Source organism: Bos taurus, chromosome 24, assembly GCF_002263795.3.
Source record: "Bos taurus isolate L1 Dominette 01449 registration number 42190680 breed Hereford chromosome 24, ARS-UCD2.0, whole genome shotgun sequence".
Taxonomy (NCBI): Eukaryota; Metazoa; Chordata; class Mammalia; order Artiodactyla; family Bovidae; genus Bos; species Bos taurus.
The window spans coordinates 21,978,538-21,992,634 of record NC_037351.1 but is presented as its reverse complement, the minus strand read 5'-3'; the positions used below and the strand labels follow the sequence as shown (position 1 = coordinate 21,992,634).

The following is a 14,097-nucleotide window of genomic DNA, read 5'->3' as shown; positions in this document are numbered from 1 at the left end:
CACTGCTTCCCGACTGTGTGACCTTGAGCCACCGTACCAGTTACTTCATCTCACTAGTATACTCATCTCTAAATTAGGGATGATAATAACAATAGGACCTGTCTCATAGTCAATGTATGTGAAAGATGCATAGCAATGAGGCAGAGCCGCTTGATGTTGAGAGAGTTTCCATCCAAATACTAAATTGGATGTTCACTTGTTTAATTCAAAGAAAATAAAAAACATGACAAGGATTTAATTATCTGTATCAGGAGGCAGTGTAAGAATTTGAATTGAGAGGTTTTGGGTAACCATGATGTTCTAAAATGGTGGGTCTTTTAAAAAAAAAGAACTCCCTTTGGGGATTCTTTTGTGCAGAAAATCTTCATTTGCAATTCTTGATTTTCTCATTATTAATATAAAGGTATATTGATTAGAAGGAAATGGAGCTTCCTATTCGGTTTTCAAGTTTGGGGTTGCTTTGGGGGAGGCGGTTGCTGCTGTTTGGAGAATGAGGCAGGAACCTGGAAATTTTAACCCCTTAGTCTGATAAATTTTCTTGAAGCAGGCTACCAGGTCGTCTTATATATTTCTGAAACCAGACCGAGTTTAATTTTCATGGAACAAGAACTTGGTATGGAAGGAGTTAAAGGGTCTCCCACACCCCTCTGCCTGAATCGTTCTTTTGTGTACACAGCTGCAGTGGGAGCTCGGGCTGGAAAGGAAATAGTTAGAGGAAGAGCTGGTTTTCAGACCCAGGCGAGTCAGTGAGGGGGGCCAGGGGTGGCCTGGGGTTTTACATGCCAGATGTAGGCCGGCCCGGGTGCCTGCCTGAAGCCGCCGGCGTGGTCGCGCAGCGGCCCAGCGCGATTCCAAGCGAGGAGATGAGTTAGCGGGTTGCTATGGGGACAGGCCGGGGCACGTGACCAGGGTGCTGCTGCCGGCGCTTTGACGTCAGCAGCCGGGAGGGCGGGTCGCGAGAGGGCGGGGCGGGAGCCGAGCGCCGAGCTGGGAGCAGCGAGCTGCGAGCAGGCGGCAGGCGCGGTCTGCGCGAGGAGCGGGCGAGCGGGAAGGCGAGACACAGCCACCTTCCTCCCCAGTCAGCCCACAGCGGTTTGTTCCCATCCTCGGGAGTGCGCCAATGCCCGGGCCGACCCAAACCCTGTCCCCAAATGGCGAGAACAACAACGACATCATCCAGGATAACGGGACCATCATTCCTTTCCGGAAGCACACAGTGCGCGGCGAGCGTTCCTACAGGTAATGGGGCTGGCCGGGGAGCGGCGGCGGACGGGCGGGCGCGCGGAAACCCGCCCGTTATATAATGGAGCAGACGCTGCCCCCGGTCCCGGCTGCAGACGGCCGTTTGTAAAGGCGGTTGTGGTTATTTGCTGTTTGTTTCCATGTGTCATGTTGGGTGTGCACGGAGGCTGCCCGATTGCAAATGGAAAGCATTTTGTGAATAGGTTTGCTGCCTGCAAGGGGTCTCCCTCCATCTCTTTGCTTCCACGTTGATTTCAAAATGCAAGCAAAATTTCCCCTCCTCTCCAAAGGGAGACAAGCCAGAGCACTTCCTTTCCTCTTTCCTTTTTAGATTTTAAAGGAACCATGAGGTAGGCTGTGCCTAAAGACCAGAAGGAGGGCGAGGAAAAGGTTTGCGCTTGCACTGGTGTGTGTGTGTGTGTGTGTGTGTGTGTGTGCAGGAAAGATGGAATCCTCTAGATTAAGCTGCAGTCTGTGATGTTGAACCGCCAGATTGATGGAGCTTTGTAAGAATTCTGCTCGCTGATTGGTGCAAGGATTGACAGCAGAGGTCACGGTGTCAGACATTCACCAAAATTTTCTCCATAGAACCCAAGGTTTATTAGAAAGAGATTGGACTGCAATGGACCTGAAAGGAACTAGGTGCACTTATGCATTTTCTTAGGAGTTTATGGCCTCCGCATGGGTGGGGGAGCCCGCCCTTCTTATTTACAGTAGGAAGGTAATTCCTGGTATTTTGCTGAGGTCTGATGTGGGGATGAGACTGATCTTGGTCATTGTATTGTGAGCTTTTTGATTAATGAGTCGGCCTGTATGGTTGGCATCGTTTTTACATTAGCATATCTGGCAATATGTTCTAGGAGATAAGCTCATTAAAATTGTTTGCATTGTTTGATAAGGATAACAATGTAATGGAGAATGCAGCTCGAGTCTAAGGCAGCTCATGGCCAGACTTGAAGGGAGACTGATAGCTTCGCTCATATTTCCTCTGAAGTTCTTTTGTACTGGGGTAGTTATTTTTAAATGCTACCTTGATAACTGCTAACAATGCTTTTGCTCTGAGGCAGAGCACACATACCCCTAAAACGCATCCAGTTAGGGAGCAACAGGAAATAACTCCTTTTTTTTTTTTTTTTAAATGTCTTCATCTAAACATTCAGATGGTGTTATGGGCAGAATAGTCTATGTATATAAATGTTGCATGTTTAAAAAATAGAGCTCAAAGTACCCCCACTTCCTCTCTCTTTGACCAAAGAAACACTATTAGCTGACTCAAAAAAAAAAAAAAATTATAAGCGATCTTTGCCCTGTCATCCCTGGCAGTTACATAAATACTGGGAGTTAATTTTGGCTGTGCCCATGAGGTCACTAAAATCTCATGCCTATGCTTCCAAGTGATATGTTGACATGACATCCTCAGAGATTCCAAGTGCTTGTTGTTCTCTTAATATAAACCAAAATTGGTCCACAACCTCTGGGACTCTGCTTTTGGAGACCCATGTGATTGGAACATTGGGTCCCTTCTCTCCCTTCCTCCTTCACCTTTCTCTGTGAACATTCCAAAGCTTAAAATAGAATTTAAAAACAAAAACCCGGACATGTTGGTTTTAAATCTTCACTATTTAAACTGCTCTTATAGGTAATACATTTGAAGCCCTTATTTATTTTTTTCAGTGATTTCATCTCTGCCACGTAGGTAGCAGTTGCTTTTAAGCAGAGTTCGAATTTTACCACATGGGCTGAAGGCAGTTGCCTGGTTGGGTTTTATTAGTCATGTGAACTAACTTGCAATGGCAATGGAAAGATCACTTGGGGGAAAGGTTAAATGCTACCTTTTGTTGATGAATTATTGTTTTACAGTAAAAATTCATTCACCTTTTAAATTCAGTCCAGGTTGTTCTTTCCATTTCCTGAACTATTTCCAGTTTGTTGTCCGAGTCCTGGTATGGTACCTGAAATGATGCGAGAAACAAAATTGAATTTGAATAAAGATCTGATGGAGCAAAATCTTAAGTCACTAAGAGCATTGTGGCCTTTGTATTTTATATAATAGGATTATTGGTCCCTATAGTGAGAGATGCCATAGGTTAAATGAAGAAAGAAGACTCCAAAATTGCTTTTGAATTGTGTTATAGAAAATGTGCCCAAGGAGACAGACACACTTGTTTTCCTTGGTCTGCTTTTCTTTCAAAGTGGATGACCAGTGCAGTATAACTGCCACTTATTTTTTGGGGGAAAGGAAAAATGTGACACATTTTTCTATCCAGTAAGTGTTCCATAATTATTTTGGCATCCTGAGGCTGGAATAATATTGCCATTTAATTGCTGAGGAAACTTGGAAGGCAGTTTGAAAGCCAAAGTAGAGATTCAACCACATAAGTTTTACTTTGGCTGTAGGTTAAGTCTGGTCCCCATGATTGAGGTATGTCAGAGAGTTCTGATGGAGTGCCATGGAGGGGCCTGGGTAAGCCCAGAGCCCTGGGGTGATCTCTTTCTGGGAATTTCCAAGGGAATCCTCTTTCTGGTTCCTTTACTGACTTCTAGGTGGTCCCAGCAGGTCCTTCTGCTTCGGCTGTATTTTCTATATTTGCTCATTGCATTATAGACTCTTTCATTGCTTTCTTATAAAAATCTTTGTAAGGCTAACTGAAATATTTAAAACAAAAAGCATCTTCAAAGACGTATGTAAATATAAGAAGAATGCTGTTGTTACTGAAAGGGGCCTATTCAGGCACTCCAGGATAAGAACACCCCTCACCTGGCTTGGAGCACAGGTGAGAAGAGAAGAACCCAGAGAACAAGGCCGTTCTTTCTAGCACCGTCAGGGGGCAAGTGGTCACTCTTCCCAGCAGGAGACATTATTGTCATAACGTTTGCACCAGATTGTTTATAAATAAGGATCAAATGTGGTTCACGATCCAGATATCTTGATCCAGGTATCTCTTGGTATAAACAGAACCTGTTTTTACAGCCTGGACCAGAAGGAGTGGTAAATCATTATTGAAATAGAGTGCCCTTTGATTAGAAGAGCAAGTTTCCTTTAGAAAATTACCCTTCCATTAGCAATTTGAGTTGAAACGAGCAAGTGCAAAGATGGCTCAGCAGAGCCGTGTGGATGTGTCTCTGTGGCTCACGTCCACCACTCCTGTGTGATTGCCTTCTCAGCCCCAGCTTCCTCATTGCATTTATGAACACTAGAAATCCATATATTTTCAGAGCTGCCTAAAAAATAAATGTGGTGTGGGCCATCTGAAGTGACACTGTTTAATTCACAGAGCAAATAGTTGTGCTCTGCCCTCCCTGGAGAGGCGACTCCCTATAGCGCTGTTTCATGCAGATGCTCATAGATGAGATTTATTAACTGGCCCTCTGCCCACCGCATCGCATCTTTGTTTGCATACTCCAGGCTTTTAAGAATGAATGTATAAGTCCAGAGGACTAGTTCCACATGGGTATTTGAACATGCAACTACAGTAGCATATGTTTCTGAATTCTTAAAAAAGAAAAATTACTCGACGTGAGGCAATGGACTGTAAAGAAAAACACAGCGAAAACTTAAGCCTAGGACCTTGACTCTGACGTCCAGCTTTGCTAGTCTTGAAAAATGAGCTCATGGTAGGGCACACAAAAAGAAATATATGTATATGTGCCCATAAACACGTGTGCAAAAGATAGTTGCGAAAGCATGTTCTGTTTAATAGAAGCTATTGTAACATGCCTCACTTTAACCAGAATGTAGATTTCAGATCACATTCCCCAAACGGCGACTGCAGAAGTCTCCTTCATGCATCTCCATTAGGTATTTGTTAGCATCATCTGGGTTTACTCCTGTCTTAGGATGTTTTTGAAAATACTGATTTTTGTCCTTAACGTTTTTCTTAGTATTTTTAAAGGGTTACTAGATACCTTGACTGTAGCCCACCAGGCTCCTCTATCCATGGAATTTCCTAGGCAGGAATACTGGAGTGGTTTGCCATTTCCTTCTTCAAGGATCTTCCCAACCCAGGGATTGAACTCAGGTCCCTTGCATTGCAGGCGGTCTCTTGCTTTGCAGGCAGATTCTTTACTGACTGAGCCACCAGGGAAACTGCCTTAATTGTTAGGTGCCCAGTGTATTTATTTTCTTTTTGGCTGTGTTGAGTCTCTAGTTGCAACGGGGGTGGGGGTGGGGCTACTCTCTAGTTGCAGCACTCGGGCTCTCTTTGAGGTGACTTGTCTTGTTGCGCAGCACGGGCTGTAGGGCACACAGGCTTCAGTGGTTGTGGCACGCACGGACTTAGTTGCTCTGAGGCATGTGGGATATTCCCGGACCAGGAATCGAACTGGTGTCCCTTGCATTGCAAGGGGGATTCTTAACCACTGGGCCACCAGGGAAGTCCTAGGTGCCCAATTTTTGAACTTCTTTTCAGGGTCCTTTGTTGGAGAGTCTGTTAAAGGAGATGGTCCTCCGGGCGCCCTGGTCAGAGGCTCACCCCTGCTCAGCAGGGTTTGCCACTGGTCTCGTGTGTTTACGGGAGCATTGTCTCAGCAGAACAATGGTTTGAGATGATCCTCTGAATTTAGGAGGTTGATTTCCATATTCAGTATCTTTCCTGTATATATAGAGACCTCTTGAAGCTGCAGTGAATAATCCCTCAGATTAGTGGAGGGGGAAATAGTGGGACTAATCTAAATATTCTGTGTGGTTTGGAGGATTAATTTGACAAATGCTTGAGAATCTCATTCTGGCCACGCTCTCTGCCAGATGCCCCTCAAAGGACCTGCAGTTGTAGCAAAGTCAGATGTCTGAGCTGCTCATTCTGTAACAGGTTTACTTTGTTGTGAATATTTGGCTGGGTTTGATAGCAGAAGTGGTTTGTGCTTTCTGAGCCCACAGTGACTCAAAGTAGAAAAAGATACCCACAAGGCCAGTATGTTGTAGGAAGCTAAAAGACCCTGTTGGAGACCAGCTATTTGGGTGAAAGGAGTGGAGGCTGTAGAATTAGAATTTTCATTGGATAGAATTTTCCCGAGGGATAGGACCATAGGAAGGCAGGCACGGTGACCGGAACTTGAAAATTGAAAGCATGTTGATTGAAAGACAGCATAATAAGAACGGAAGTGCATGCTGGAATTGAGCTCCTGTTTTGCAGTGAGAGTTGAAGGGAAAATGGAATCCTCCAGTGCCCCACCCTACAGCGTCCAGAATTCTTAGGGAACACTTCATTTGCTCTAATAGAGAGACCTCTCCGGCTCTGTTGTAGGGCTCAGGACAAGGGAGGTAGATGTTCCTGGCTCAAGGCATTTTCCCTCGTGTAGAAGCAATCATTGCAACTTCTTCCCATAACAGCGTTGGTACTTAGGTCAGATGGTGGCTTCTTGGTATACAGATGCCAACTTCACAGTTACCAGGCCAAAAGGGTGGCTACTGTATAGAATTTACACTCTTTCAATCCTCCCAAACTCAGAAGCAGAGTGTCTGGTATTTCACTGTGAAGGATCCTCAGGAGTCATTTAATGCCAGCTGATGACACTGCTCAGAATGCCCCTCAGGGCTCCGGTGCCATTTTTCTTACAGCTGGAAAGTGATCCCTTCGATGGCAGGTTCTGGAAGGGATGGACTGAGAGTGGACTGAGAGTTTAACCCAGATGGTGCGGATTGCTTTACTTTCGAATTTTGTCAATTTCACTTTAAAGGAATTGATTTACTCCTCTCCTGTGAACAGTGTCTTTTCCACAATGAAATTTGTTAGGATATGTATGTTAGAATAATTCCATTCTTCTTGACTTCGGGCTATCTTTCAGATACCAACCTCTGGGGTTCTAAAGTGGATGTGTCGTACTCATCTAGTATCCTTTTTCATTGAAGTATATTTGCTGTACAATATTATATATGTTACAGGTAGATAATATAGTGATTCACAATTTTTTAAGGTTATACTCTATTTGTAGTTATTATAAAACATTGGCTATATTTCCTGTTGTACAATCTATCCTTGAGCATATTTTGTACCTAACAGAGTGTGCCTCTCAGCCCCCTGCCCCTATATTGCCCCTCCTCCTCCCCTCTCCCTAGTGGCAACTACTGGTTTGTTTTCAGTATCTATTAATTTGCTTCTTTTTTATATTCACTGGTTTATTTTTTAGAGTGCACAGATAAGCGATACCATACAGTATTGTGCACTTAGCATACTACTCTCCAAGTCCGTCCATGTTGCTGCAGATGGCAAAATGCCACTCCTTTTCACGACCGAGTAGTGTTCCATTGTATGTGTATACCTCATCCTCTTTATCCGTTCCTCTGTCAATGGACAGGTTGTTTCCAAGTCTTGGCAGTTGTGCATAATGCTGCTATGAAACTAGGATGCCTGTACCTTTTTGAATTAGTGTTCGTTTTTTCCTGATGTATACCCAGGAGTGTTTATGTCTCTCATCTAGTATCTTAACCACTCTTCCAGCAACTTTTTGTCTTGAAACACTCCACGCACCCACCCTGCATTGGTATCACAGGAACCTCATTTCATAGCTCACTTTAAAATTCTGATTGTTCATCTCCTAGTTTTTGACCTTTGGAATTTATATTATGTTGAGAGAATGCAAAATGGAAGCCTACAGTTCACATAGGCAAAAACTGAAATTATGCGCTTTCGCCTTATAGCATGTATCAGAGACATGGCTCCTAAACATGTTTTTGTTAGATACATCCCCAAAGATAACTTATTTTAATGGAAATAACTCAGTACTGCGGTAAAGATGAAACAGGGTTTTATAGGCCACCAAGAAATAATTTCTTAGTAGGTTACTGAGAAGAAAAAAAAAATACGTGTACATTTTCAGTGTCATGTCTCCCCAGCCTAATTAGGATCTTACTCACTTGAACCAGGACGCACTTATTTAAAGCATTTTTTTTTTTCTAAAGGATCCAAAGGTGGTGATAGGTGCATAGGATGGTCAACCTGATGACTGCTTTTCGTGATAGATGCTTTTGTGTAATTATCTCATAAAGGAAATGTAATGAGAGCTCAGTCTTTCTGACTGAGACCTCATTTGCTTTGAGCAGGTAAATGTGCCAAAGAGCCAGGTTTGTTCCATGACTTGAAACAGAAGAGGAATAGGGTGAGAGGCTTGAAAATGAAGAGTACGCGTTGTAAGTTTTTAGTGTACATTGGCACAAGTCTGTGAACTGAGGGATCTCATGCACAGAGTTGGTCCTGAGGTTTATGGCCGGCGCTTGATGTTAAGTCGTTCTTAAAATGACAGTCCTCTTCCTATGAGGCACACCTTAGGTTTCTGTGATCCGTTTTATTTTTTCCTAGAAGTCGTGTTTGATTTTCTTTTTTTAACATTAACTTTTTGTTCTTAAGAGTCAGCCTGCCCTGGCAAAGCCCTGAGAGATAATTTGTCTAAAATCACAGTGGCAATGACATCTCAGGGAGGCGTTCTTAGTGTCACAGTTCTACTCTGATTACAAACTGTAGTATCCCCTCATCCAGGAGCCCTCCCACATGATTCCCTGCAAGGTTCGAATTTGGTAGCTCTGACGGTAAAGAATCTGCCTGCAATGCAGGAGACCCAGGATCAGGAAGATCCTCTGGAGAAGGGAATGGCAACTCACTCCAGTATTCTTGCCCGGAGAAACCCATGGACAGAGTAGCCTTGTGAGCTACAGTCCATGGGGTCTCAGAGAGTCACGAACAACAGGACTTAGCGACTAACACTTTCACTTTCAAATCAGGAGAAACCTCTCCCCTCCCCAGTCGACTTCCTTTTTGTCAGTTTAGAAAGCCAGAGCATGTTTTCAGGTTGCCGATGATAAAATCTTTTAAATTTCCACTCTGTAAATATACAGTTGCAGCTTTATTAAAATTTAAGCCAGAATTCCAGTCATCTAAGAATCTGGTCTTTCAGCGGACTCACCAGGTTCCTTCTGTATGTCATACTCTGAGCTGAGCAGTTGAATTCAAAAACAAATCACACAGGGGACTTACCTGGTGCTCCAGTGGTCAAGACTCCATGCTTCCACTGAAGGGGGTGCAGGTTCAATCCCTGGTCAGGGAACTAAGATCCCACATGGCGTGGCCAAAAAAAAAAATATAAATCATGCATAGCCCTTTCTTGAAAAAACTCTAAATCTTGGGAACAGCAGGCAGGAAGGCAGTGTTTGACTGGAGAAATCTGAGGGGGAGAGGTACCACCGACCCCAGAAAAGTAATTCTGTGACTCTTGTGCTGATAACTTAGCAAGGGCAAAATTACCCTTGTAGCTCATTTGGTAAAGAATCTGCCTGTAGTGCAGGAGACCTGAGTTTGAGTCCTGGGTCGGGAAGATCCTCTGGAGAAGGAAATGGCAACCCACTCCAGTATCCTTGCCTGGAGAATCCCATGGACAGAGGAGCCTGGCAGGCTACAGTCCATGGGGTCCCAAAGAGTCGGACACAACTTAGCAACTAAACCACCACCGTAGCTTTCAGGAGCTTTCAGTAATGGCACCTGTAGATAAAAACCATGTTTGAGTGTGTGTGTTCCCTACTATGACCTCTGTGTATAAGTTTTAGTACAGCCCCGTGGCATAGATTTGAGCATTGTTGAATGACATACGTGGTGGTGGTGGGGAGGTTACTTCTCCCTTACAGAAAGTCACTTGAGGAAAAATAAAATGCTTATCTCTTTTTATCCTCCAAATTTTATGGTATTTTTATTGAACATCACTATGTTAAAATTAGTGCAGTAGACTAACTTTTATATAAAGAAAATGTATGTATTCATATTTCCTTAATGGGCATGGAGAAGCTGGAAGAATGTTAACACATGTGGAACCAGACACGTGTCACAATGGGACTGGACAGATGATGGGTCCCTGGGTTGAAAAAAATCAGAAAACTATGTAAAATGCACTCCCTAATCAAACAGTGGTGTTTCACTTAACCCCTTAGTGGCAGTTTGAAAATTAAATGAGTTTTGATTTTTCACAGTGAGTTTTACGTGTGGAAAGGTGTTGGGAAGCGTCTCAAAATATCCTTGCTGAAATCACATGGATGATGTTAAAGATTTGCCTGACCCAAGTACCATTCTTACACGCGGCCGCGGCATCCGCCTCTTGAGGTTTCACACGGAGCGAATGCACAGTCCATATTTTGTTTCGTTTTCTCCAGAGTCCGTCAGAGCTGCAGTCGGTGTTGTTTTTTGTGATGCTGCCAGCCTGCTTAGTATGCTCCATGAATCTTGCTCTGACTGCAAAATAATCCTCTGTGAAGATCGTTGTCAATATCCTCTTTGGATGTTTTCCTCCTCATTTATTGAGCACCTGGTGTGTCTCAGGTATTGTGCAGGGGCCCTAGAGTGTGCAATTGCAGGTTTTGGCCATTCTTTTTAGGCATTCTGCTGCTGTCCTCTGCACACCGCCCCTACCCTGCCCCCACTTCTGAGTCTGACTCCCCACCTTATGGAAGTTATTGAGTGATATCTGGCCTTGATGTCCGCCCCCCTCTCCAACCCGTGATGGTGCTAGACGCCAGCCAGGAAGCAGGCCATCTGCATTCACAAGCCCTCCCTGCCCCCTGCCCCTCCCCCTCCCGTCTGGATGAAGGCTGAGTGGATGGCAGGGAGACTGACCAATTAAGAATAAAACAAAAGGAGAGCTTTGAATACATTATCTCAGCTTTCAGGACCTGCTGCTCACCGGCAGTAACCGTGAAATAGAAAGCTTGTGGAGCCTGTGCTCTGCTAGAGAAGGAGGAAGCGGAAGAGGGCACGATTGGTGGATGCTGTGTGGGTGGGGGAGGGGAGCGCAGGATGAGGGCTTCTTGGGGGGGGGGACGTGTCAACCCCTCCCCCGCCCCCTGGCCCCCTGGCTCTGTCTGTTTCTGGGGACCTAGTACATCTATCCCTTGATCACGTCTTCTCCAGAGAGAAGGAAAGAGAGATGAACATCATCAGCCACCCAGGCAATGAGGCTGAGGACAGGAGGAGTCAGCCTTTCCAACATCCCTTAGTGGGGCTGGCAACACAACAGTAAATGCTAAAGCAGGTTTGGTGTTTGGAAAGCCGGTATCCCTCTCCCTGGAATTTCTCACAGGCAGATAGCATTGTCGGGTCACCGACTGTAAGATGTCAGCACGATTAACAGTTGAACACACTTCCAGCCTGTGTGATGAGGGTCATGGCCTCCTCACCTCCCGTTCAGAACGTGGTCTACCTTCCATTAGGACCAATTGGGGCCCCCAGAGTCCCAGATTGCTGCTCAGAGAAGCAGGAAGGGGTAGCAGGCAAAGCTTGGGCTCTGGCCTCAGACTTATTCTCTATCCCAGCTCCACCCTTTTCAAACTGTGTCATCCAGGGCAAATTTTTTAGCCTCCCTAAGCCTCATTTTCCTAATGTGCAAGTGGAAATAATAATAGCATCAACTTCACAGTTTTTAATGAGGACTTAAATGAGATGCAGAATATAAAGTATATCAAGCAGTTGAATGGTGTAAAGTAAAACGCCTTTCAGAATATTAGCTAGTATTGTTGCTTGTCATTTCACTCTACTCTTTTACCCTGTCTTTATAATAAACTATGATCTTTGTGTCCTTACTACCTCTTACACTATCTGACACATAGCAGTTCATTAAAAGTCCAACTTCAGTCTGGAAAAAATTCAAACAAATTATATACTGTGATCTCCCCACCTTACCAACTTGATTAAGAACTAATTTTACATACAGTGAACTACATCTGTTTAAGGTATAATGATTCAGTGAGTATTGGTGGTATGTATGCCCTTGAATCCATCACTCCCAAAAGATTCCTGGTATCCTTTGCAGTTCATAGCACAGGTAACCACTGCTCTGCTTTCTTTCACGCTAGATTAGATTACCTTTTGTATAAATGGAATCATACGGATTGTACTCTTTAGTGTCTGACTTCTTTTACTTGGCATAATGATTTTGAGATTGACCCAGCATGGATGAATACAACTCGGCCACAAAGCTCATTGCTCTTTGTGGCCGAGTGGTATTCTGTTGTATGGCTTTGTTGTTGTTCAGTTGCTCAGGCATGTCTGACTGTTCGCGACCCCATGGACTGCCTCACACCAAGCTTCCCTGTTTTTCACTGTCTCCTGGAGTTTACTCAAACTCTTGTCCATTGAGTCAGTGATACCATGCAACCATCTCATCTTCTGTCGTCCCCTTCTCCTCCTGACTTTAATGTTTCCCAGCATCAGGGTCTTTTCCAACGAGTTGGCTCTTTGCATCAGGTCACCAGAGTATTGGAGCTTCAGCATCAGTCCTTCCAATGAATATTCAGGGTTGATATCCTTTAGGATTGACTGGTTTGATCTCCTTGCTGTCCAAGAGACTTTCAAGAGTCTTCAGTTTCGAACTACAGTTCGAAAGCATCAGTTCTTTGGCACTCAGCCTCTTTTATTGTCCAACTCTCATATCTGTACATGACTACTGGAAAAACCATAGCTTTGACTCTACAGACCTTTGTAGGCAAAGTAATATGGCTATAATCATATTTTATCAGTTACCAGCTTGTGAACATTTGGGTTAGTTTCGGTTCTTAGCAATTATGGATACAACTTCTATGAATATTCATGTGTAAATCTTTGTGGAACAAATGTTTTCATTTTTCTGAAATAAATATCTAGGAGTGGAATGGTTGGGCAATATAATTGCTGTTTAAGAGACTTAAGGAACTTAAGGAGACTTAAGAAATAGTTGTCCAAAGTGGTTGTACCATTTCACACTCCTACCAGAAGTGTAGGAGAGTTCCAGTTGCTTCACATCCTTGTCAACACTTGGTATTGTTAGTCTTTTAAACTTGGCCATCCTTACAGATGTGGACAAGTATCCAGCTGAGATTTTAATTTATATTTTGATTATTAATGATATTCAGTGTCTTTTATGTGTTTTGTTGGTCATTTGTGTACATTCTTTAGTGGAGTGTGTGTTCAGATCTTTTGTCTATTTTAATAAAAAAATTAGGTGGTTTATTTTACTATAATATGGTCTTAACTTAGATTTCAGTGAGTTTGAGTCCTGTGTTCTTAACCTGAATCTAAACCTCTTAAGAAAAGGAGTCAGTGTTTCTACCTGTTCTTTATCCACAACGCTTTTTCTGTAAATTAGGTCCAGTTCTCAGTAAGTACATACTAAATGATTATAGTAAAATAAACTTCAAAATAATAACTGGATCGTTATTTTTAACTCAGGGGAAAACTACTAAAGCCACTTTAAAAGTGTATATGAAAGAGTTAAATTTTGGAGCTATATTTGCTTTGAGATCTTGACATATATGAGATACTCTTTTAATTCTGTGAATACTATAGTTCTGTAGATAGTCTTTTCTTTGTACTTAACACCATATCAGATTTTACACCATTGAATTTAAAAGGAAAATGTGGGTAGAAATGTCTTCCTCTTTAAAGGTAGCAAGGAACCATTTCCATATTTCAGAAATTTTGCCCAGAATAATCAAAGTATTACATGCCATTCCCTGCCCCCTTTTTTAAATTCTTAGGCTAACATTCCCCCAACTCTTGCTCACTCCTCATTCTACCTCATTTGATAATTTTTGTTCTTGTTGTCCAGACTGGCTCCTGACTTATTAAAACCCTTAAAGAGAAGTTGGCTCAGTAAAGTTACTCAGTCGTGTCTGATTCTTTTCGACCCTATAGACTATAGCCCACTAGGTTTCTCTGTCCATGGAATTCTCCAGATAAGAATACTTGAGTGGATAGTCATTCCCTTCTCCAGGGGATCTTCCCAGCTCAGGGATTGAACCAGGGTCTTTTTCATTGCAGGTGGATTCTTTACCATCTGAGTCACCAGGTAAGCCCCATAAGCTCAGTAAGGTCCTAGATTTACCTGAAAGGATCAGCTGAGGACTCT

The 14,097-nt window shown here is 43.4% G+C and overlaps 1 protein-coding gene across 5 annotated transcripts in view; it reads left to right on the top strand.

Moving 5' to 3' along the window:
- Window positions 1-14,097, top strand: part of MAPRE2 (microtubule associated protein RP/EB family member 2) — a 187,217-nt gene that overhangs the window by 69,541 nt on the left and 103,579 nt on the right. Inside the window, exon 1 of one of the 5 annotated variants that reach the window (NM_001034374.2) lies at window positions 990-1,239. The exons of the other annotated variants lie outside the window; for them this stretch is intronic. Coding sequence (NP_001029546.1) covers window positions 1,121-1,239 — 119 coding nt within the window. The 5' untranslated portion in view covers window positions 990-1,120. Of the gene's footprint in view, window positions 1-989; window positions 1,240-14,097 lie in introns of those variants that run through there. 5 annotated transcript variants of the gene reach the window in all.